At 41.0% G+C, this 24751-nt stretch overlaps 1 protein-coding gene and 1 long non-coding RNA gene across 2 annotated transcripts; one reads left to right on the forward strand and one right to left on the reverse strand.

The window, feature by feature from the left end:
• Positions 1-3312: 3312 nt before the first annotated feature.
• Positions 3313-19711, reverse strand: LOC121692966 (otoferlin-like). The gene is made up of 39 exons (XM_042072067.1): positions 19702-19711; positions 19313-19444; positions 19114-19176; positions 18945-19029; positions 18688-18847; positions 18218-18404; positions 17920-18106; positions 17503-17726; positions 16621-16729; positions 15991-16174; positions 15759-15879; positions 15547-15647; positions 15254-15344; positions 14999-15115; positions 14347-14499; positions 13987-14176; positions 13562-13686; positions 13286-13420; positions 12879-13040; positions 12646-12765; positions 12249-12410; positions 11486-11648; positions 11199-11269; positions 11061-11090; positions 10757-10882; positions 10471-10546; positions 9038-9177; positions 8596-8733; positions 8370-8507; positions 8059-8186; positions 7597-7767; positions 7269-7429; positions 6889-7031; positions 6489-6577; positions 6203-6301; positions 5789-6030; positions 5177-5355; positions 4796-4896; positions 3313-3619 (listed from the first exon to the last, which is right to left on the reverse strand). Exons 2-39 carry the CDS (start codon positions 19397-19399, stop codon positions 3439-3441), a joined length of 5139 nt encoding a protein of 1712 aa, XP_041928001.1. The 5' UTR covers positions 19400-19444; positions 19702-19711; the 3' UTR covers positions 3313-3438.
• LOC121692967 lies at positions 10757-19996 on the forward strand. The gene is made up of 4 exons (XR_006025385.1): positions 10757-10813; positions 13708-13713; positions 15639-15649; positions 19986-19996. It is a non-coding gene; the product is annotated as an uncharacterized LOC121692967 (long non-coding RNA).
• Positions 19997-24751: the final 4755 nt, after the last annotated feature.

Genomic DNA, 24751 nt, shown 5'->3' on the forward strand with positions numbered 1-24751 from the left:
AGAAATGATCTAAGATCAAATGAAGGATGGTTTCTACGCAACACTTTTATAAATGAGGCCCACATTTTTGGGGTTTCGGGGGACCCAGTGTGGGCGGGGTGGCCCCCGGGGACCAAACGCATTTTCCGTAAAAGTCTAGTGGGGCTACATGCCCACCAAGTTTCATGTTCCCCGGTGTTTCGGTGACCCGGGAAACGTTGACCAAAAATTAACGGGGGAAAAAAACAAATAATAGGAAACAGTGTCGCAAATAAGTTTCTCTGCTTTATTTTTCTTCTAAACTTTTAATTAGAATCCCTCCTCTTAATCAAATTATTAGGAACTTTTGGATGGCTCATTTGATATTTGATATGTACTGTTGATATTTACTGTGATAGGTTACCTGTGATATCTTAACCTCAGACTGTTTGTTGTGAAGGTTACTTCATGCTTACTTGCTCCCTGATTTGCTGGGGGACAGACCCAGTTACCTAACCCAGTTACATCTGATTGGATCCTTTTGTTCATGTTCCAAATGTACACTCATCCATTCATTCAGTGAATGTTTTGTTTTGCAAACAAGATCATCCCCTTCTATGCGTTCAGTCAGTGACTGAGTCCTTTTAATTGTTGACGCTTCTTCTTCATCCTATAAATCATATTCAGAAGAAGCTCTTCTGGCACTGTGTTATATGCATTAAAGAAGAGGGTAATATCACGTCAAAGTTTGATGGGTCATGCTCTGCCATTCCCTTCACATTTCCACTACCATTTTGCCATGTCACTAGCCTAGAAATCTAGACGCGCCCCTAGCGGCAGCAAATTACATTTGCTGCCAGGGCTACCATGTCACATTGCAGTATAAAACATAACAAACTATTCATAGCATAGACTGTTCATAACTATTAGGTAGCCATTGTGCCAGAAAACGGCCTATATAAATACATTTTAATTAGCTTTACCCCCAATGCAAACAAGAAACATCTAATTGAAACACAGACATTCATGATTTGCTGGAAGAAAAGAGAGAAATAAGCATGGAAAATAAACAAAATGAAACACTGATATATTTGTTTCACCACTGTCAAACCCTGACCGCATCTCTCAACTCAGCTGACCTTTCAAATAAACAGAGTGACCTCATTTCCTGCTAATTAGTCTGGGAACAGTCCATATCAAATGACTTGTAAGTGTAGAAGTAATCAATTACTGGAATTCTTCAACAGAGTTGCCATTAATCTTCACTCAAAAGCCTGTTATGTCACACTGCATGTCGCACATAGCTAAAAATTTAAAGTTTTAGCTTCCTTGCTTAAACCAAGCACATCTGTATTAAATACTGTCAAGTTATTAAACATGGAAACTTCTGCCAATTGTATCACAACTGAAGCCTTACATTAAATAAATTGGGAGTTGTGGCAGTTAGCAGCTCGGGGCAAGTAAAGGAACTCATAACATCTTGGACATTTGTGATCTAAAGAGCATCTCAGTGCATTCCAATCCTTTAACGATGATCAACACAGCACTACAGTAATGGTTTGACATGGCTAGCTAAGTACCTCCTGTATTTACTTTGAGGACTGGGTCATGGTGTAAGGTAAAGTCTCTACACTACACATGTAATTGTACAACACATAAAATACATGCATATTACTGTGTAATGTTTGTAGCTGATTTTTGTTATGTGGCAATCTCAGATCCAACATTTCTTACAGCCTGTGTTCAGTCTGTGCCTGAAGTTATCAGACATTGATGAGGATGTCATATACTGTAGTCTTATTGCCTAATTCTTATGCATACCAGCTCACGCCTGAATTCAGGCACGTACCTGAACACTTTAAGCCCTGTAGACACACTGCCACGACAAAGGCTTAAAACTCACCTTTTGAATGAGTCCTACAGTTGAGCCACAAGAAGATGTGCAGATTGGTCTTATCTATGGTTGAGGACAACTATCCGACAGGCTACGCATGACGTCAAGCCTGTGCTTTCTATCAGACCAACAGGCACTCCTTAACATGTCAGCGTCTCCCTAGTCCAGTTGTCCCTATCAGCACTGCTTTAATACTCTGATCCAGTTCAATCACACTCCCATACACCTTGCAATGATGTTATTCTCACCTACCTTGTCTAAGAGTCATAGCTTCAAAATATCTCCAGACACTTGATTCTAGGGCCCTACTATACAGTAGCTGTTGCACTGCTACACTCTCATGGGTTAGGCCAATCACTCACCTTCTCAGCTCTGGACGTTACTTCAGAACCTGCCTGTCTTTATGGACATCTTGCCCCTCATATGTTACCGGATAGCCTGTTTATCTTACTTGGCATCTACCCTCTTATTGTCTACAACTTGCTCTCAATAGATTGTTCTAGTCTTCCACCAACAGCACTACTCTCTTGTGTCAACTAGAGTAGGATTGGCTTTCACTTGAGCCAGACTCTGTTGATGGTTTCGTCCTCTACTAGAGTGTTTTGTCCTCATGATGGTCACTAGAGGCATCCCTTGGGCCTAAGAGTTCCAGTTTGCGGAAAAAAGTGCTTTTAGAAAAGTGTCTTTTGTTAAGATTCAATGGAAAGAAAATGGCAATGCATTGAACTGAAAGTAAAGCGAGGTGTTGGGGTTAAAGGAACATAGTCATTTGTAAAGACAGAATTACATTGAGTACTGAACAGACTCAGAAGTGTTTGTAGTTGAGGGTTTAAGATCAGGTTAAAGTTTGGGGTTAAGATTAAGGGGCAGGTTTAGGTTTGAGTTAGTAGGAGAGGTTAGGCAACAAGAATTGTAAGTTGATGTTAGATTTGAAGTAAAATGGACAGTTAAGCATTAGCCTTAGTCTTATGAAGCAAGGGTTATTTCTGTATGATGTTGAAACAGATAACGTTTTTTATTTCTTAATTTATTTTCCCATTATCAGAATTAAAGCACACATTTACTGCACACTGTGCAGTAAAGACACCATTACGGACACTTTTATTGATTCTGAGAAAAGGTGGGAAATATCAATAAATACAAATAATACACAATCACAGTTCAATCTATAGGTAAGCTTGAAATCTAATCTAAATCTAATGTATTTTAAGTGCAGGCAATTTCGTTGCTGAAAGAAGAAGAAGGGAAACATTGTTTTAATTTAGATCTTTTTTTAGTGTGGGCTTTAGAGAGTGTCAGGTTGTTTCAGTAAACTGTTCATCTTTCTTAGTAATCTTAGTTAAATCTTAAAACATATTTGTTTAAATAGTCATAGAAGTTAGATGTAAAAGAGTGTTGAAAAGTTCCTATCAAAATGTGTATTTTTTATAATAAGCGAGGTTAAAGTTGACTTTGCTGACATGATTTCTCTACATTATGTTTTCATATATATGAGATCATATTAAAAACAGGTGGTATGACTATGGGACAGTTGCCCTCTCTCTTTCCTTCTCATCTCATGCTCTGCATCTCTCCCTGTCTCGTCCTTAAGCTCCCAGCAGCTTCTTCACCATGTAGCCCGGCATGCTGTAGAGGAAGAGGCCTAGCATGGCCAACACCAGCAGCGCCACCACAATCTTGATGACGAGCCACTTGTACTGGGTACAGACCAGGTGGCGGATGGCCTTCAGCGGTGTGAGGAACCACAACATAGCGGTGTCTGGACGACTGGTGAAGCAGAGACACAGTCAGTCAGAAAGGATCCTTATCATGTGGATGTTATAATACAGGTTTTATATGGTATTAGAATTTGGAATTACTAAATTACTACTTTTGTCAACTACAAGTTCAAGTAACTGGCCTCTAGAGGCACTAGTTGGATCATTCACATGCTGAACGTGCTGTAGATTCTACAGGTAGATGTACAATGCACTTGATCTACAGTTCATCAGTCATTCATGGTCATGGGTTCATACACTTTTAAAACGAATGTGTTGGAAACAACACAAACTGTGTTGTTCCTGTCTGGACACAGAGATGTGAAAAAAAGCTTGTTAAAAAAAATGCAAGTTGTGTTGTTTTCAACACATTCTTTTTAAGAGTGTATGTTTTGGCAAGGCATAATGTTGAAAAATGTATGTAAATAGTTCTGTGCAAGCTGCCTTGAGTGAAAGCACCCACTATTAGGTTAAACCTGATTATAACAGGCTGTTCATATTGGTACAGCAGGTGCCATGTATGCAGGTGGCTGCAAGAGACAGACCTCTGGCAGTCCCAAGCAGAGGTTGGCTGAATTCATCAGAATTCAGTAAATTAATTAAGAGGCTTTGTGGATGTACAAGGAAACTTGGTGATATTTAAAGTGATGCCGATCCCAATTCCAAAGAATGCCTGATATTTAAAATAAGACTAATAGCATAATTTGATTCAAGACTACTGTACAAGCCTATACATGCAGTACAAGAGCCTGTAACAGCTACTTACCATAAAAATAAGGTGAATGTTTGCAAAATCCGGACCATGAACGCAAAATTGTCATTTGCCAAAATTGACTAATAATATTCCATGATGCAGGGAGGAATCCATTTTAGGGTGTAGTGTAACCCAATTCGTTCTGTTGCTTAATTATAGCTCTACCAACGTCGGAGAGGCACAGTTTGAAACCTGGGCCTGATGTATAAAAGAAAACGCTTCTGTGGTTCCAATAAATTGAGCAGATGACATCTAGCTCAGAGAAAACCATATTTGAAGAAAGAAATTCCCTGCTTCCTGTGGGTTCATTAAGGAAAGGAGAGGTGGAATGGGTTATCATGAGGTGTGTGGACCTGGTGAGTGAGGACCTGCTGGGTGTGAAGACTGGTCCTTGTGAGAGTGAGGTGGACAGTGGACCCTGACTGGGCTTACTTTGGTTTCTCCAGCGGTTCTGGCTCATTGCGTCCCTCTCCGACTGGACTCTTCTCCGCCTCCTCCCCGGTGACCAGGTGCAGTTCAGCCTCCACTTTCCCCTGAGGGACAGAACACAGGCTCTCCTTATGTGCACACCCAATGTAACTCTCTTTAAATTCTTCCCGTCACCATATGCTTCAGTCAAATTATTTCCCAGAAATTCAGACACTCACTATAGAGCCACAGAAAAAGAGCCCTTCAAACTTACATACTACTTGTAGGGAAAGCCATGCTATGTAGATGTAGTTTTGGCTGCTATGATGGTGATTTGCTTCCTCATGTTTTAGTTCTGTGTTAGTGTGTGTAAGAGTGATACAGTAAAGCTAAAGTGTCACATACCGTGATCTCTAGCTCATCATTCTCATCTCGGGCCAAAAATGGCCACCAGCCCTTGATTCTCTTCTGCTTGAAGATGGACACCATTGGCATGTCCTGCTCATTCTCAACCATGTCAAGGCTGCATTGTTTTGCTGTCTTGGCCCCACGAACAAATCGGTTGAGGTCCAGCTCAATTGCCCCTGTGTATGAAAATCAACATATATCTCACAGTAATAAGACTAAGAAGACAGGTTATGAAGTCTCATGACCTATTAAGGTTTAGTTTCACTCTTATGATTTTAATGCTCATTAATTAAGGGAGTAAGGGAGGTCAGCCTGTTATTGCTATTGTCTGTTGATTTGTTGTGTGGGCATTCGCTTTGTGCGTAATGCCCATCACAGCTAAGGGAATATTAGGAATTCAGTGGCAACAATTAGCATACCACAAAACAACACATGAACCACCAAGGACAGAAGACCACAATTATAAGGTCACTATAAGCTTATTATGAGACTCATAATACTGTAGTAAGTGTTTCATCAATTTCATCTCACTCAGTGAGAATATTCAGACAGATAAACAGTAAAATCCAAAGTGGTGAACACATGATGGAAAAAAATTAATCTCCACACCCAAGAAGTCATCTGCGGAGAAGTGATCAGCGTCCCACACTTGAATGTTGAGCCGGGGTGGGATCTTGTACTCTGTTTCATCCCATGCAAACATGGACTCCTTCTTGGAGATTACAATCTTCTCCTCTGCCATCAGGTAATCGAAGGGGTAGACAAACCGCCAGTTGAAATTGCCCTCACCGGTCAGTGAGTGGTAATGCACATCGGTGTCCTGCTTGTCCTCCTGCTGCCCTTTGAGCCAACTGGCACAGAGTAAGTTAACACCAGCACTTAATAATCGACCTTCAGCTTTCCTCATACAGTACATGTTCTGTTTACCATTCATAAAACACCTAAAAAAGGCATAACACTCATACAGAGTTAAGTTAAGTTACGTTAAGTAAGTTAATATCAAATATCCAAATTTCTTTTTACCCCCTGACAAAAATGTCACTGGACTTCTCCCCTGTGAAGATGTCGTCATCTTCCAAAACAACTTCATCTGTGTTCCAGATGATCACCCTCAACTCAAACCTGTAGGGGGGGGGGGCACACATCATCTTCAGCAGAACAGGTACACCTTACATGTATAGATGTACTTATGTATACTTTTGCTTTTTGATATACATTTTGCAGGTAGTCATTATACCGGTATACAGAATTGATCTCAATCAATTGATCAATCAATCAGGGATTCAGAATCATCAAGTTGGTATCTTACTTCTTTGGTTTTCGTGGAGAAATATCAAGGGCTGGACCAGGTGCTGCCATATCCTTGGGATACATGTCCACCCACATCTCAATCCTGCCCTATGGGACACAGACACTCATCCATATTAGTCAAATTTAAATTCTCCATTCCGCTATATGCTATCTCTACATAAAGCCGTAAATCATGTTCCTGTTCCGGTTCCGGCGCCGACAAGAGTGGCAGCCTACTCAGTAGCTCCGTGTCTTCTTGAATTTCCCCTGGGGATCAATAAAGTATCTATCTATCTATCTATCTATCTATCTATCTATCTAAATCCATACTAATAGTCCATTTGGGAACAGGGTCAAACTGCAGACCTAAACCCAGCAGCCCATGTTTACATGAGCAGTCCATAGGTAGTCCTGGTTACCTGCTCAATGCCGGGCTTGTCTGGGTTGAGCAGCGGGCGCGTCTCCACGTGCTCGGGGACGAGCTTGCATCCGACTCGTGGCATGTCCTCCCAGTGTTTCAGCACGGTCAGGGCCAGGTGCTCATCACTCTGCTTCTTCAGACCTGTCCAACAGTGAGTATTCAGTGAATTCAGAGAGGACCTTTTAATACTTTTAATCAATATTTCTATGTGAACCATATACCACTGATCATACAATTGTTTTCTACGGCTATTGCTATTGCATGTTTTTAGCAGGGCTTTTGATACCAGTTAGCTCAGGCATGTTCAAAAAATGAACCATTTAGTTCTCAGTCATTCCTGAGCTTTAGTCAGTCCCTGATGTGTTTACATCAACACACCGTTTTCATCCTCTATTTCCGTTGGTCCAAAGTAAACACGATTGGCCACCTTCACCCTTCCCCCGGGGCCAAAGTGGGGCCCATCCACCTTGCCGTCCTTGCAGAGTTTACTCAGGATCTGAGTGGGCTTCATCGGGTCTCTCCACACATTGTAACCATATCTGTAGCAAACACATCAGTGTGCAGCAAATCAGATCCACAAACACTCATTCACCAGATCAACAATGCAACACAGTGTAAGAACTGGTATTTATACATCTTGTCATTGTTCAATGTACCCCCAAAGAACTACACTATGTGGTGTTGATTTAAGTAACTGAGAACTCACAGGGAGTATGTTGAGGCAATGCCACATGTTGCTCTGTGTTTGCTGTAGTAGCGGTTCTCCAGGTCGATTTTGGTCTCGCCGATGAGGTCGTCAGTGCCGACTAGATCCCAGTCATAGATTGAGACTGTCAAGGAGGAGTCCATAGGGAACGTGGCCTCTATGTCAAAGGACCTAAGGGAAGAACATCAAGTCTGTTCTAGTGTGTTTTTTGTGTATAGACCCTTTCTACAAGGTAAACAAAAACAATGCTTGAACGTTCTATTTGGGCCCCAATCTACTTCCTCTACATTAAGATAACATATGGAATGTTAAAAAGGAAGTCTTGTGGGGCCAACTATGATGCTGATAATGGAACTCTCTTGAAAGGGTCCATAGTTTATAGTCTTTACATCAGTGGTCACTGGAAATGGACGGTGAGTCAGGAGAGTCTTTTCTGTAGGTTTGTGGTAGCCTAGGACTTACTTTCCAAACACAGGGTTCAGCTGTTTGGAGATGTAATTCTCTTTGTCTTTGATTTCAGTTTTTCCCAGCTTGATAGCTATATAAGGATCTGCCTTCCCATTAATGTCAGCTGGATGCAAATCTGTAGCCTGAAAGACAGGACATGGAAGGAAGGGAAAATTAGAAAAACCTCAACCATGGACAAGGCATATTTCAAAGGAAAAAGTACAAATAGGAAAATTGGTGATCTAAAGAAAGATGGGATAAGAATCATAAACAAAAGTATTGACATTTGTATGCAGTATGCTGCTGTTTGACTTTGCTGTACCTACCCTGACGACATACACTCGAACTAAAATGTTTATGGGGTTGTTCTGAGGAATGTTCTGGAACATGCCCATGTTTGAATCATAGCCAACCTCTCTGGACATCTCATCTGACACCGGGACTTTGTATATACACAAGGAGCCCTGTCACAGAACAAAAATGACAATTTAACTAAACCAAGCTCTCTTACTGTTCATTGATCTCACATCTAGCCATAGCTTTTGTTTTTACTTTAAATTTGCCAACAAGTCTGTCCTCATCAGGCATGTTTTGGTCATCATCATCACCGCCCTTCCCTCTGTACAGGTTGAACGAGTGGAGCCAGTCCTCAAAGCCGTCAAACTCATGGTCTAACTCCCTGTTGTACACCTGAGGAGGTCAGACCATAAGCAGGGTGAGAGGAGACGAAAGGAGACAGAAATACATACAGAAGAGTTTCAACACATGAGCTGAATAGAAGAAACCAAAGTCAAATAATGTACAGTATGCTATCCAATTCTGTTAAATAAGTGTATTTGTCCATTTGGCTCTTCATTTACAATAGTGCTGCACATTCAAAGTAGACATGTTCTGTGGGGGAAAAGCAACAGACTGGTGACTGGTGATTAAGCCTCTCTGTAGGGAGGTAGGTATGTTGCAGGCCAGCTTTTGAAAGAGTCTCTGCATCCTTCACCTTCAGCTCATCGATCCTGGGTCTCTTCCTCTCCGCCGGCCCGTCCAAAGCTGCTGCCGCCGCCGCTGCCGCTGCTGCTGCCGCCTTCTTTTTCTTCCCTTTCTTCTTTCCTTTTACAGGAGATTCATCAGGGTTGATTTCTGAGCAGGGGTGAGGCAGGGGGGTAGGGAGGGGAGGTGGAGGCACAGCACTCCAGACATGAACTCTTCATGAAAGTTGCCAAGCAATGTACTTTTCTTTAAGTATTCCCCTTTGGATTCTACAACTAGGGGTCTCAGTAATTAGTTATTATGCTGTAGGTAATCCCTTATACTCCACATTGTTTGTTCTCATACAGCATGTTTAAAAGCTAAAGTTGTTACTAATGTTATTTAAAACAAATATTGAATTACTTTTTATGTAATTAATAGTTATTGAGTTATTTTACATGTTGTTGTTATGTGGAGTTATATATTTTAATCTAATTAGTTCATTGTGAATACTTTTCAGTTATTTTATTTAACTTATTTTATTTAACTTTTTATTTACTTTCATTTATTACACCAGACTTTCCTTTGACAACTTTCATGGCAGGCATGTGCTTGTGTGTCATGCCAGTGGGAGTGGAGGGCCAGAGCCTCTGTTTTGCACATCTAGATTGGAACACAATTAGATGAGGTAAAACAGAGGCCTATATGTTTTAATGTGTTTATTGCCCCATTCATGTCTTTTTTACATTTTACCGCTCTATGCAGTAATGGGATTTAGGAGAGAAGTTGGGATACTCTGGAAGCACTACCGCTACAAGGAGAGGGAAATGGCTGCTCAAAGTCACTTATTACAAAGTCAATTTAGTCACTCCTGCTGAGATTTTATTGGGAACATATTTGCTGATGCTTAAAGAGGGGAGCATGCAAAGACTTGGGTAAGAGCAGTAATGGGAGGGCATCTGCAAATAAATTAACTTTCATTTCAATCAAGTTTCTGCTTTCAGAGTTAGGCTAGAGGTTCCTTGGGTCATTGCATCTTAAAAGAATCTCACTCTTAGGTCAATGTGACACCTGAGGTACAGCTTAATGATAGACATGTTTGCTGTCTGAGTAAGACATCTCAAAATGCTTAAATGTGGGGTTAAAATGCAAACAGCTTAGACTTTTCAGAGCTCAGGCTAACAGCTAACATGGTTCAAAAATGAATGCATCATATGTGGGTCCAAGCTCATTTAATGTAATTTTTATTAAAGCTGTTTAGTTTATATTATGTTAGTTATATTTATTATATTTTTGTAGTTGTATCATTATCCATTGCACCCTAAAGCAAAATATTTATAATAGAATGCGACTACTATTAAAATGCAAGCCAAACCCCTAGTAACTGAATTTACTAAATGGTGCCATGCTTGGAGTGGCCATGGGACTCTGCAGTGTAATGTGTCCCGTGGTAAGTGATGTTACCTCCCCCCTCAGGTGGTGGATCTGCATCCTCGTCACGCTCAGCTTCCGCCAGAGCAGCCTCCTGGGCCTTTAATATCTGATAGCACACCCAAAGACACAGGGACGGAGAGAGAGACAGGGAGAAACAAAGAGGGGGGGGGGCAGAGAGAGGAGGGGGGGCAGAGAACTCAAATGTCATGTACTTTAATGTGGAAGTCATGTAAGGTCTGGAGTTTGTTCACTTAATTCCACATATGAGGTTTCAGGTGAAACAGTGAGAATTATTGTTGCGACCCAGCACCCTCACCTCCTTCAGTGTCTCAATGGAGGCGAAGTACTTGGACCACCAGTCCAGCATGCTCTCGTCCACCTCCTCCTCCTCCACCTCGCCTCCCTTATTCTTCTTCTTCTTGCCCTTCTTGTCATCATCTGGCTGTAAAGGAAAAGAACAAAACCATCCTTCAAACCATCTTTCCTTTTTAACATTTTTTTTCAGCATTTCTATTTCTTCAGAGTGGCTCAAATTACACCTCAGTACCAATAAAACCTTCCATAACACCAAATACAACTCAACAACATCAACAACAGAATGTTAAGTGTTAAGGTCTTACCATATCAACCTTGACCACTGCATCAGACCCCTAATAAAAGAGAGTAAACAGAATGAAATGCAAACTATCTGGTTGTATAGTGAGTCAAACATATGAGACAGTGGGTGTTTAGAGTGTTTCACACTGGAAGAAACTTACACTGTCGAGTTTGACCACTGTCTCCATCTTCTTCACTGGAGGCTCTGGCTCCGCGTTACAGATAATCTCATCTGGAAGATTAATATCCTGAGTCTCAGTATTCTGACCTTACATTACAAAATCTGAGCATCATTTCCTCTGATATTGCCTACTTCAAAATATCACCCAAACTCATATCATGGCCTTAATCATATCAATTCCTTCTTCATTAAATTATAAAATAGTACAGATAAGGACACCGTAGTGTCCAATATACTGAAGCACTCTCTCTGTGGGGCAGGGTGTACCATTAGTAGAGTAGTTGTTGGCGTGCTTGTCTGTGGCACGATAGATGAACTTGCGGAGCGACGAGACAGCCTGGGAGCCCACCAGCGTGTAGCGGCCGAAGGCACGGCAGTCCACGACGCGGATGTTGAGCGGAGGGTGCAGAAGCTCATTCTCGGGCAGGTCCTGTGGAGTAGAGGCTCAGTGAGGGGCTGTGGTCAGCAGGCAAGCTGAAATACAGTAGCCACCCGTCTACAATGCCTCTGTTCGCATGTCTACGGTCCTTCCAACTCAGCCATGTGCAATCACAACTCTTCTCTCTATTTCCTCAACCCTACTGTATGTACATCCTATTCAATTAGAATTACAGAATTGAACAAAACCTCCTCAAAGTCTTGTCAATATTACTAAATGGATCACACACAACCGTACCGTATTTCTATTTCCCTCAATTTCACTTTTTTGCATGAATGAATTTTGTGAAATGAGCCACTCACTGTAATTTGTTTACAGTTCTCTGAATGCCACAACTAAACAGGAATGTTACACTGGTATGTCAAAAAAAAGTCACTCAGACACAACAATAACTACTTTTGAGACCTGTATTTGTAAACACGCTTTGTCTTTCTTTTTCTCAGCGCTATGTGCTTCAAGTACACAAGTGGGTAAGAGCTGTGTGGCAAATAAATGCTGCATGCTCTTCTGACTTTCCAATATTGTGACAAAAATACCTATTCACTGTACTACTATGAATGTCTTGTGTAGTGCTACATTTTAACAGCTTACCACTTCAAACCACTTGACAAGGGTGCTAAAGTTCGGGTTCTTCTTGTAGTTCTGGATAAGGGCAGATTGCACCCCCTTTCCAGCACACTCAATGTCCACTCTTGGTCTGTCCACCTGGGCCAAATTCACCCGCTTCAGGTCCCGTAGGCCCCAGAACAGCACCTGTAGCCAAGAAGGAGGACAGTTAATATAACAGTGTACAAGAAGGAGCAAATCCATAGAAAACTGGATATTCATCACCATAGAGTTTCTATACCAGAAAGTTTCTAATTTGGCTGTGGTATGTGACAATTTAGCTTGTAGTATGTGCATATAATAATATGCGATGACACAGATACATAAACTTGGAATTAATTATTGAATTATCTTCAGTCAGGTGACCACTTTAGCCCCTCACCTCGATGCGGTACTTGCTGAGGACAGGGCGTATGCCCATAGGTACGGGGAGGATGGGCCCACGGTCCAACTCAGTAGGCCCATCAATAGGAGGCAACTCCGCCTTTCCACCAGCACCAATCTACAAGAGACACACCAGCAGTCAGCTATTTTGAATTTCTATTGCTAATCAATACAAATTTGTGAGTTTTTGTTTGTGTCTATGAGAATGTGTGTGTGTCCTATTAGCATCACCTGTAGGAGTTCAAAGGCTGCCAGCATTTCACCAGCAGTGCAGTTTCCTCTATAGATCTGGTAGTACTCCAGTTGGGGAGGGAAGCGTGGGGGGCCATAATACTCATCTGACATCTTGGTGATGGGCTTAGCAAATGTCCTTCCCATGAACTCTGCCTTGCCCTATTCAACCACAATATCATTCAGGGGCGCGTTCCCCAAAACCATAGTTGCTAACCATAGTTGGTTTCCCATTGCCAACCAACAAAGTTGCTAACAGGTTAGCAACTATGGTTTTGGGAAACGCGCCCCAGAGCTTATATTACACAAACACCAACAGATGCATGCAAGAAACAAGGCACTAACAATGTGATTAAGATATACTAAAATGATACTGTGCAAGCGCGAGTGTTAACATGTCAACATACCACAGCATCCTGATCATAGATCTCTATGACAATGATTGGTGGATCGTCTCTCAGCTCACAAGCTTCCCCGTAGAGCTCCACATTATCAAACACCAGCAGCTGGTCCCAGGTTGGACAGAGAGTCTCATTCAGGACCTACAGCAGAGCAATTACATAATCAGCACTGATCACAGATCATTCAGTGTGAAGCTTATGTCCTGAGGATGTTCCATTTGTAGGCAAGTAGGCATTTTTATTCCCCTTAATGTGTGTTTCTAGGAAGAGTGTATGACTTACCTCTGTGACTTGGCTGTGTGTGGAGAAGAATACCCTGGCAAAGGGGTCAGAAAGGCCGGAGCTGTCTGCAGCAAACAGGCTGCGTGCTTGGTACATGTGCACCCTCAGCTGGAAGACCTGCTTCACTGGGGGGAGAAAATGTATAGATCTGGGTCATTTCAAGCCGTGATTTTGGTTTTATGAACAGCATGTCTATTTCTAATTCCACTCCAAGTGGTGGTGGTGGTTGTATCCCTGTTACAGGTAGTGTACCTCTGCAATTGTGAAGTGTTATCCCTAACCTTCATCCCTTGAAGGTATTATTACATTAACGAAAGCTGAGTATGAGTGAACACGGTTCTGATGTAGGTCTGCTCAGGTTGTGAATAAGTATAAAATATTGTAGGTATTCTGTTGCATTGGATGGTGTGGTTCTGGATGCTTACTGGTATAGATAAGACTGATGGGTGGGGCAGTCTGCATGCCAGGTCCCGTGGAGACCTTGGCCTCCTCAAAGCCATTGGGCAAACCGCTCAGGAAATCCCTACGCTGCCGGCTCAGGCCCAGCCACAGGTACATCTCAGTCTTGGCCTGCACCGTCCAGCCTGCTGGCCCAAAGCTCTTCTTACCGGGCAACTGGAGCAGGATAGTAAGAAAGAGATATTTTTGTCATTATGAGTCCAGAATCTAGAGATTAGTGGCAGGTAAGTTAGTAGTATATAGTTGTCTTGATAGTTAAATGTTTACTGGTATATGACCTGGGGGAACATGAGGATAAAACTAAAGTCCCAAATCCTGATGCATACCTTGAGGAAAATGGTCTTGACTTTGGCGCAGTCTTTCCCTTTCTCTTCCTCCACTGGAGAGTAAAGGATGTCTTTGGAAGGAACTCGGGCGTAGGCAATGCGCTTGTTGTTACTCAGCATCCAGATAAAAATGTCTGGGACGCTGTGTTGTGGCTAAGAATATATCATGCAGAAGTTTAAACACCAGTTAATTTTAATTTATTTTTGACAGCAATGGAAGTCAATGACCAGTATAGAAGAGATGGAAATATAAATATATATAAATATAAATAATATACTAACTATGTGATTTAGTAGGTGATAAGGAAGTACAATTACTTAATCCAAAGTAGTTTTAAAATATAGGCTTTTTGGAAGATAGGCCAAATTCATTTGAAGTTGATACCCATCCATACTAGTTCTTTAGAAAATTGGGGCGGTGGTAGTGTAGTGGTTTAGGAGCTGAAAGTTGTGGGTTCAATTCCCGGATTCCACCGTTGTGCCCTTGAGCAAAACACTTAACCCCATATTCAGGAACAATGTAATCCCTTGTCATAAAGTTGACATATGTAAATCACTTTGGACAACAGTGTCTGCTAAATTAACAAATGTAAATGTAAAATAATGTTTCAGAAAGTGGAAAGTTGCATACTTCCTAATTAAGGAAATGTACCTCTACTGCCAGGAAGCGAAGCTTTTGCAAGAAGTTCTGCACCAGTTTTATCTTGTCTTTTACTGTGTTCTTCTTCACCTGTGAGCGAATGGTCTTGGCCTGCTGACCCAAGGTTTCCTGTGATGTGACATCAAAGAGAGAGACAGACAGCTTGTTAGGCACTGACTGCAATCAGCGTACTTAATTTATGTGTGTACCATCTGATAGCGTAGACAGAGGACTCATATATCTTATAAACTACTTAAGGGCTCTTACCAACTCCCTCATACAGAACTTCAGTCGCTCCCGATCCAGCTTGGTCTTTCCTGTCTGGTTTTGGTCCTTATTCGCCAGGTTAAGGAACTGACTAAATTGGGAGAATGGGAAAGTGGGATAAGGATATGTCAGCAATAATGTGGAGATGCCAAGTATTGCTTTTAACAACTAACAGTGTGCTTGACGGTAGTAAATCACATTGTTCATTATTGAAAAGAGCAGTCAGTCAGTGAGAGCTTGGTGGCATCTGCTTTGGATGCAGAGTGCACAGAAACAGTTAGGTTTGTCTGAACCTGCAGCCGTTGCTGAGCTCCTCCAGGACTCCTCTCAGTCTGCGTTCCGGGTAGGCCTTCTCTGTCTTTATGACCTCCTGCACATCATTCAGCCCCTCTTCCTGTTAAATCAAAACAAAATAATCCATTATCATGTGGTGTGCTACTTATGTAGTTTTCAACCTTTCTACAAGTTCAATAAAGCAAGAATGGGTTTCTGGCAAATAACTGACCAGTTTATCTGCTATGTTGTCTATGATGTTGGAGTTGTATAGGCGTCTCTTCTGATCTTGCCACCAGTTTCTAATATAGATGCAGGGCTTCCTCTCAAAGTAAGGCAGATGGAAGTAGTTCCTAAACATAAACCATAAAATATGTCAGTGTTGTGTATCAGTGGATAACATTTCTATTTAATGTATAAAAGTTCTGTCTTTACCGGCCTCTCATCTTGATGATTGACCGTACCTATCTGTGATGAGGGGTTTCATGGGTGGGGTGGATGCTACAGACACTAAGTCTCCTTCATCCTCCATCTCTTCATCACTGGAGCCCTGGATCAAGTCAGTCTCCTCTTCATCACTATCCCCTCCTTTCTTCTTCCTCCGTGACTTGGGCTTTATCATCCCATCTATCTCGTTCCCATAGTTACCTGATTAAATTAAGATTTTGTGAGTATGTCTTCGACCATACACTTACCTACACTGCTGTTCAAGAGTTACTTACTAGAAATGTCCTTGTTTTCATCATTAATGTTAAAGAAATGGCTGATCTTTAATTCAATATCTACATAAATATACAGATGCCCATTATCAGCAACTATTCATCCAATGTTCCAAAGGCACATTCTGTTTACTATTTTGATATCATTTTAAAAGGCTAACTGAGAAAACATTGGAGAATGCTTTTGTAAGCACATAATTTAATCTGAAAACTGCTGCCCTGATAAAAAAAAAAATAAAAAAAAATAAAAAAAAAACAATGCAACTGATCTCTGTCTATAATGGAGTGGAATGGAAATTTCAAGTGACCACAAACTTTTGAACGGCAATGTATAAGTATATTAAAGAGTAAAAGAGAAAGGTTGAAACTGCTGACCTATGGTAACCTCAAAAGTGATTGGCTTATCACCAATCTTCCTGTCAATCATGGTGGCTTCAAGGAAGGCCCCATACAGTAAAAATTCCTCGACCTTTCCAGTGGCATTCTGGGGGAAAGAAAATTCAGTTAGAGGGTCAGTTTTCCTACCCAACTTAGTTTTTTAAGTAACTTATGTATATTGTATGAACAATACGTATTATCCCTTAGAAGCTTTAACTTGTCTTAAACTAGCGAGCTAGCAAACTAGCAAAACAATTAGTCCTGTAAACAGCAACAGCAGTGGCCTGCGTCTGTACCAGATAGAAGCAAGTTTGTGCGCCGAGGTATCAACGATATATCGCTAAGGCTAAGCTTAGGCCTACACCGACGTTAAGAATACAAAGCTTTTTGCGGGGTTTCCTAGTCGCAAGTTTGCAACCTATGTTTGCAACCAGGATGATACGGTATAGCACAATACCTGTGGCTGCTGGAACGACACCGTTTCCAATCTTCACAGTGAAAGGATGGTAGGCTATCGATCGCAAACGAGCAGACTACACAAAAATATTCTAAGGTAATACAAATCTGTGTGTTGTTATAATTTTGGTAATTGCAATGGGCCTATAATTGCCAATTGTATCAATGTTGTTTTCGTCATAGAATTCTGAATGAGGATTATAAATTCCACGTCCCACTGAGCTCCCAAATCACCTGTGCATATCTAATTCACCTCCATACAAAAGACTGCTATTCCCAGCCTCGCTTAAATAATGCATGTATTGCTGTTAAGTAAAGGTGCTCAATAATTTACTTTTCACAGCCTCATGACAATAGTATGTCTTCCATCTGCTGTATCTAGTTGTTCAGAAACAGGTGGATAGGAGAGAAGAGAAGATGCACCTCAGCAATTTTGGGCACTCCCTCCACCTGCACTTCTGTGTTGCTCATTACGTCTGGGGAGCCTGTGTCTAGGATCTCTACAGCCAGGCTGATTAGGAGACGGGCCCTGAATGATACCCCCTCTCCTAGGCCCTCGTTCAGGTCCTGGTACTCATCCATCAAGCTGTAGTTCCTTGTGGAGCCATACATGTTCACCCAGGCAGGGCCCAGAGTGGGAAGAAAGCCTGGACACACAAGAGATTCATCAATTCACTTGATGCGCACACATTTTCAAGGTCTAGTAAAGAATTATTTCTCATGATCTATAATTAACATATTCTGTTCCTACAAACCTCTTGTTTAATTTAAACTCAACAGTGTCTGACGTCTTTTATTGACATTGCTTCCAGCTCTTAAGTAAATCAACAGAATTCTCACCTTTGTCACCATCATTAGCAATGTTTCTAAGGTCAATGAAGTGTGTTCCTATAGCCACATCATTGACTTTATCTGAGTCACGGATTTGGACTTTCATTCTCTTGCATAGAGGGGGGAACATTTCCGTGAAGACGATTTGTTCATTCCATATTGGCTCATAGTTGCTTTTCTGCACAGTGGTCTTGCCCTGAAATGGTCAAGATAAAATTATCATGAGATTATATCCATATTTCAGACATTTTAATCCCACATGCATCATTTTTAGAATTATTTCTGTGATATGAATGAACAGTTATACCTTCTGGCCAGCAAACAAGACTTGAACGTATGGATCCAATAGGTCTTTGTTTTCTCCAATGATGGCCTTTTTCACATTGGCCATAATGCTGGTGTTCATCTTAGGCAGCCCCTCGGCCCTGTAGATCTTCACATAGTAGCGTGCCCACTGTCTCTCCATGGGTACACCTTCAGGCAGCAGGAGGTTCCTGAAAAAGACAGAAAAAATAACAATGTATTTGTTATTTACGTGTTTGTGTAGCTGACAGAGGTGGTTAGACAGACAGACAGACAGACAGACAGTGTTCCAGCAGCCATACAGTTCAATTTATCCAATCACAGTCCCCTCTCTCTGTTTAACCTAATATTTTGTATTAGCATGCACTGGTACCCCTGAAGTTAGCCCCCTGTATTAGTGTGTTATTTGCAGTTTGTTTGTTTTTTGTTGGAGGCATTGGTTAGAGATGTGTATAGTCCTGCACTCATCCTTACCCCTCTATATCATCCTCGTCTGTTTCAGTGGACTTGTGGGGTGTCTTGATGTTATCGCCCTTTGCAACCACAGCAACATCACACTTCACATAGCCCTTGCAGCCAGCCGTGATGTCATCAGGGTCAGACAAGATGGCCCACTTGTGGTAAAAGTTATGCTCTGAAAATATATCACAGCCATTTAATTTAGTAGTAATCTTATAGATTGACTTGGGTCTTGGGGTCACAACAGTAATGTGTACCACTCTCAGTCTTACCAGGCTGTGAGTATACCGTGCCCACATCCATTTTAAAAGTCCCGACCAGTGTGCCACTTCTCAGTAGGTTTTTAGAGTGAATGACCTGAGGGAAGAAATTATGTTTGTCTTACGGACAGTTAAACAGGATAACATTTCAGCCACACAGTCAATAGCCGGGAAGACTCACCGAAACCTTCAGGATCTTATCAAACATGAGGTCAGGAGGGACATGGAAGTCAAATACAAAGTACTGAAAGAGAAATGGAAAAAGAGAATCATGGTTAATGACTGAACATTGACAACTTTTTTTTTTTTTTTTTCATTTCAAAACAGTCCACACTGCATATCAAAGCACTTTATATCAAGATCGTTCATGTCATGGTCACCTCATTGTAGTATGGGCAGTTGGTCGACTCCTTCATTGATGTGTATTTCTTGTCATCTCCAATCTCCACACAGACCACTGGGTCCATATTGAGGCCCACCAGTTGTCTGGCCTCAATGACTGTAACACTCACCTGTAAAAACACAGAGTGTTTTATTTGATTGAGAATTTTCTTTACTGGAAATTTACCTCCTTTCAGTACACATGGAATCCTATCAGATCCTACACTGACTGCTGATAGGTGAAGGCCTCTTGCGTGACCTATTTTTAATGTATTTCCAGCAGAGGGCACTGTGGCATTGCAAACGTCTGCATCTAAGCAGTGTGGCATGCAGCCCTTAACTAACTAGGAGATGTGATGCATTTTAGCTGGGGTTACTGACAACTTACTTGGAAGTCCATTGGCCTTCCAGCTCCAGGCTCCATCTTTATGTCAGGCTTAGACCTGCACAATTTTGTACAAATCAAAGTTATTTTCTACTTATGTGTTGGAGATAGAATACTGAAGTTGATGCTTAACTTGTCAGTGTCAGAATTGAATGTTCACGGTAGGATTTCCTCTCACCTCTTATTGGATACATTGGTGGTTACCGCGGTAACAGAGGCCAGGGAGATGGTGTCAGGGTCTGGGCCGCCTCCAAACCTTCGGTCCAGGTCCTCTGTTTCCAGGACAGCTGGCTCATCTAGGAATCACAGGGAACAGAGATAAGGAAATGGGATGTAACATTTATACAATCTGAAAAGTGATACTACAGCAATGTGTAAAACAGAGACAGACAATCACATATAGAAACTTGGGAGTTTGAACACTATTTTCCGAATTGAAAAGCATATTCAAAGTACAAAAATATGTCACCATAGTCACGAGCATATCACTGTTTGAAAATACTGTGTTGATAGGGTTAACTTTTTTCTTATGTCTGTATGTCACCTCAGGATTCCAATATTCACTAGTGTATGGATATAAGGCCTAATTCTCTTCTGTGGCACTCACCTTGATTTTGACCTTTGTCTTTGGGTGCCTTTGACTTTCCTTTCTTCATGGCTACCAAGAGTTTGGTTTCACCTCTGGAGGCACAGGTAGGACAGTGGGACAGAGATCAGTGCTCAGACCAAAGCAAGATGTTCTACTCATTGTTCTATAAAACCATGAGTTGTCCACTCGTATAACTCTGGTGAAGAGTATTTTGCATAATTACAGTCTCAGAATCATTAAAGGTCATAATGCTGTCTTGCATAAGATCTAAAATGAAGCCATAAATCCTTTAACTCATAAATGTGCAGGTACAAGATACATCTGTGCATTCTTTTGCATTATATGTCCACACATTCACCTATTCAAGCTAATACAGTCACTAAGAACAATGAGCAATTGATGATAGAATGGTTCTTTCAAACCAGTTTTATAAATGATCCCAACATCTCAAGCAAGACTATAGTTTTGTTTATGGTTTAAGATTGTTGAAGAGGTTACTTTATACTACTTTATTAAATCTTTAAGTGAAAAGGATCTCTTGAAGACAGACATCACATACCATATCTAATTTCTAGAAAGCCACTCATCCTAACATGACATATTTTGATGGGTGTCAAATTGCTGGCCCTCAGCAAAGTTCTTTGTCACACTCTTATTTTTTAAATTCAAATTGGTGCTACTTTTTCAAACTCTGGTAACGCATCACATGCTAATGAGACATTAAAAACAATAATAACACACAAGGTAAATAAATAATCCTTTCAGGTGTTTTGCTACACTTATCCAATAATCATTTGGCCTTAAAAGGGATCTTAATAATTCAAGTGGGTGACCTTCATCTATCAATAGGAGTACATCTGTTTCATAGGTCTGGTGGGAAAAATGTGCTCTTAAAAATTGAGGGTTGTTACACCTGAATAACAACAACACCTTGTCTAATCATTGTATATGTAATATTACATGTTACATGTTTGTATTTTACATTCAGCCACTGACATAATGTGATAGGTCCAGAAAGCAGCATGAGTTTGAGGTGATATAAATTAAAATAAATTTAACTGAAGGGAAAACAAACCAAACAAAAGTAAATTGCCTGAGGCTCAATCCAGCTTCAACCACTTCCTTTGAGCAATGGGACACTTCAATCATCTCCCCAATTAGTCACTTGAAAAAAACAGGATTCACATTCAGTTACAGTTTTCCTGTATTGAAATGACTAAAAGTACAATATTCCCTGTGAACAGCAGACCTTTGCTAAGAAATGCAGGACCATGTCAGCGATTTGACACTTCTTCAAAATCATGTTGAGTTGAGATCACATTATATTAGCCAATAATGAATCTGTTCTCAGTTAATGTTATAATATTGAATCTTAAACTCTGAATATATCATTGCAGCCTCGAAGTATACGATTACAACTTCATCAGCGATGCTCAGACCCCAAAATGAATGATCCCATAGAAGAACAGAATCAGCCTCAGCTTACCATACAAATATCCAAGCTCGAGGTTTCTTCGGGATCCTTAGGTTCCCGCACTCAGAAACGAATTGCAAGTCTTCAAGTTGTCCTGGAAAAATTGTCTTACTCCATGCTCTTTTTTAACAATCACCGTAAGAAAGGCAAAGGCCACAAAACTAAAGTCGCCCAAAAAGAAGTGGTTTGGAGCAGGAGGACTGTTGGACAGGTGAGATGTGATATGCTGATGAATTGTGCATGAGGTTTAAACCTGAGACCACAGTAACTAGAACTGGATCCTGTTTAGAGACGTCATCAAAGGCTCTACTCCTTAAAATGTTCTAGCAGGAAAGTAGAGTTAAAATGTGTTGTGTAAATAGTAGATACCCTAAATATAAACATATATAGACAGTATGTGTAGAATGGTAAAATTATATTTGTTTCCATTAGGCATATATGCACACAAATGCATTCATTTATTCTACTATATCCTGTCAGATGACTGTTTTCAACACAAAAACACATTGAAATAGAGGAACCACAGAGACCTGCCTAAAATATAAGAAATAATACAAGTACTGAAAATGTGGTTTGTCATGATAATGTACAGTACTGACATGTTGCTATCTATTCTGAAATGATTTCAGAAATCTATTGAATTCTTAGCTTGGTTAACAAAGATAGGGAAACCAGTTCATTTTATCCTGGAACTTCAGTGGTTAGTTTTGAAAAAAGACAGCTTCACATGAGGCAGCCAAGTGAACGGGGGAAAACTGAACAGCAAGTCACTGTGATCTTGGATTAAAACAAAATGGGAAGAAATCCTGTGGAAAATGTACTGAGCTTGAACACAGGATTTCTACTTTGGAATCAAAGATCGATGCCCTTCCAAAGACAGATGAACCACAAGAGACTCTCATGATTACAACAACAGCTGGAAATGCAGAGACTGTACTCCAACAGGCTGATATCATTGCTAATAGAGCGGATGAATGCATTGTCTTAACAAAGCCAAATGTGAGTACAGAACATTGGCCAACAAAAAGTGCCAGGTTACCTCAACACCAGTAAATTCATATGTTTCCAGATCTATGCCTCGTATCAGAAATAGAGACAAGGATTAGGGTTCTAAGGAAAACCCACCCCTTCAGGTTATCAAACAGATTTGAATGACTCCGAGACATAAGAGGGGAATTTTCCAAGTAGCAGACTCCAATAGTGATGTGCACAGACAAGAAGCAGCACTCAGCAACTGTTCATCCCACAATCCTTGTTCTAGGTTACTCTGCTGTGAGACATATAGATGGAGAAAGGATGATTGTATGCTGTCTTCCAAATGCATCTGTGTCTGAGACAAAAAGCAGACTTGCAGAAATATAGTCAAAATATAAAACTATCAAACGCATCATTGTGCATGTTGGAGCAAATTACATTTACAAAGAACAGAATGTAGGTCCGAGAAGATTTCAAGAAACTTTTTTTTCTGTCCTATGAGCTTGGAATACCAATTTTCATAAGTGATCCACTCCCAGCGTAGGGCAGCTTTGTTTTTACCAGACTATTCAGTTTAAACCACTGTAAATGCTTTTCAGTTGGTATGAACTTTATTAACAATTTTAACCTTTTCTGGAATCGCAGAGAATATTTTAGACCTTGGAGGAACATAAACAGCCCGCTCAGCAATGCCCAGCCATATCCACTGGAACGCATGAGCATGAGGGGATAGGCAATGTTTGCAACACCAGTGTCTGATCTACCTATAGAGAACCATCCAGAGGCTGACACAAGGCTGATACCGCACCCCACCTCTCCCGACTCCTTGTCACAGCAAAGACACAACAACACGGACACTGCTGGAATGACTGTGGAAAGCGAACTACCTCAGCAGTCAAATGGAGACTATGAACATGTGGAAGCGAAACCAACACCCTACCCCATTTTGCTCTGAATTCTCATCACCATCTCCACCCCAGCATATGACATTTCCTGCAGGAATGCAGAGACTGATGCCAGTTAGCCAGGAAGCTTTTTATTAGCCCAAGACCATCAGCAGATCCCCTGCCAACTGACAGACTGTGTTATACTAGCCCGAGACCTCCAACTGTTTTCCCAATTTCCTCCTCCCCATTTAGAAGGATCTCTTCAGCAGTCATATTCTCAGCCAGCACATAACACGGAATGTGCAGTGGGAAATACTGACAGTAACAGCAGGGAACAAATCACTAACTCTGACTGCAATATGGTTGTTTGATATTTCCGGGATCCCTGCAATAGAAATGGTACTGACAGTAGTTTTCAGAACATGCCGGGACCCAGTAGACCCATGAAATTCTCTATTCCTGTATTGATTAGCAATAGAAGGAGTCAAGAGCATTAAGCTTGCTGGTTAAACCAGTTAAATCTACTACCTGTACCAAAATAACTACAAAACAACCTTGAATTTCCCCTTGGGGATCAATAAAGTATCTATCTATCTAAATTCCTCCACAGTCTATATTAACCCAACACTTGTCCATTAAAATTGAAGACAGTTAAGGACAAACAGAAAGCACCATGGAAACAAAGGTTACAATTCTAAAAAGAGAATGTAGGAAGGCCGACAGAAAATGTCGAAGATACAAACTTTAGATCCATTATGAAATCCATAAAGACATGTACAGTATATATGCATGAATGCCATAATTCTATATGCAAAGACAGTCTTTCTTCTCAAATATACCCCCCCCCCCCCCACACACACACACACACACATACACGCACAATTACCACCTGAACTTCTCTCAACTAATACATGCAATAACTTTGCATCTTTTTGGAATTTGGAATTTCCAACTTCAAGGGAAGGGAAACTTAACTTGATTGCAGAGTTTAGTTTGATATACTATAAAACCTTCAACAGAACCTCAACTCTTCCACATGTGGCTTACACACTCTACCTGACAGTTTTTTTTATCTGTTCTTTACCTCATAGCAGCAGAAGTACTTCACATTGCAAATGTATCATTACT

This window comes from Alosa sapidissima, chromosome 19 (genome assembly GCF_018492685.1).
Source record: "Alosa sapidissima isolate fAloSap1 chromosome 19, fAloSap1.pri, whole genome shotgun sequence".
NCBI classification, from domain to species: domain Eukaryota; kingdom Metazoa; phylum Chordata; class Actinopteri; order Clupeiformes; family Clupeidae; genus Alosa; species Alosa sapidissima.

What these genes read in the sequence shown, in the direction of transcription:
- LOC121692966 (XM_042072067.1), bottom strand. Translation starts at nt 19,399, where the DNA reads ATGGACCCAGTGGTCTGTGTGGAGATTGGAGATGACAAGAAATACACA. An exon ending in TCTATGATCAGGATGCTGTG is followed by an intron (nt 13,041 to 13,285) that starts GTATGTTGACAT and finishes GTGGTTGAATAG; the next exon opens with GGCAAGGCAGAGTTCATGGG. An exon ending in CAGTGGTCAAACTCGACAGT is followed by an intron (nt 11,091 to 11,198) that starts GTAAGTTTCTTC and finishes CTCTTTTATTAG; the next exon opens with GGGTCTGATGCAGTGGTCAA.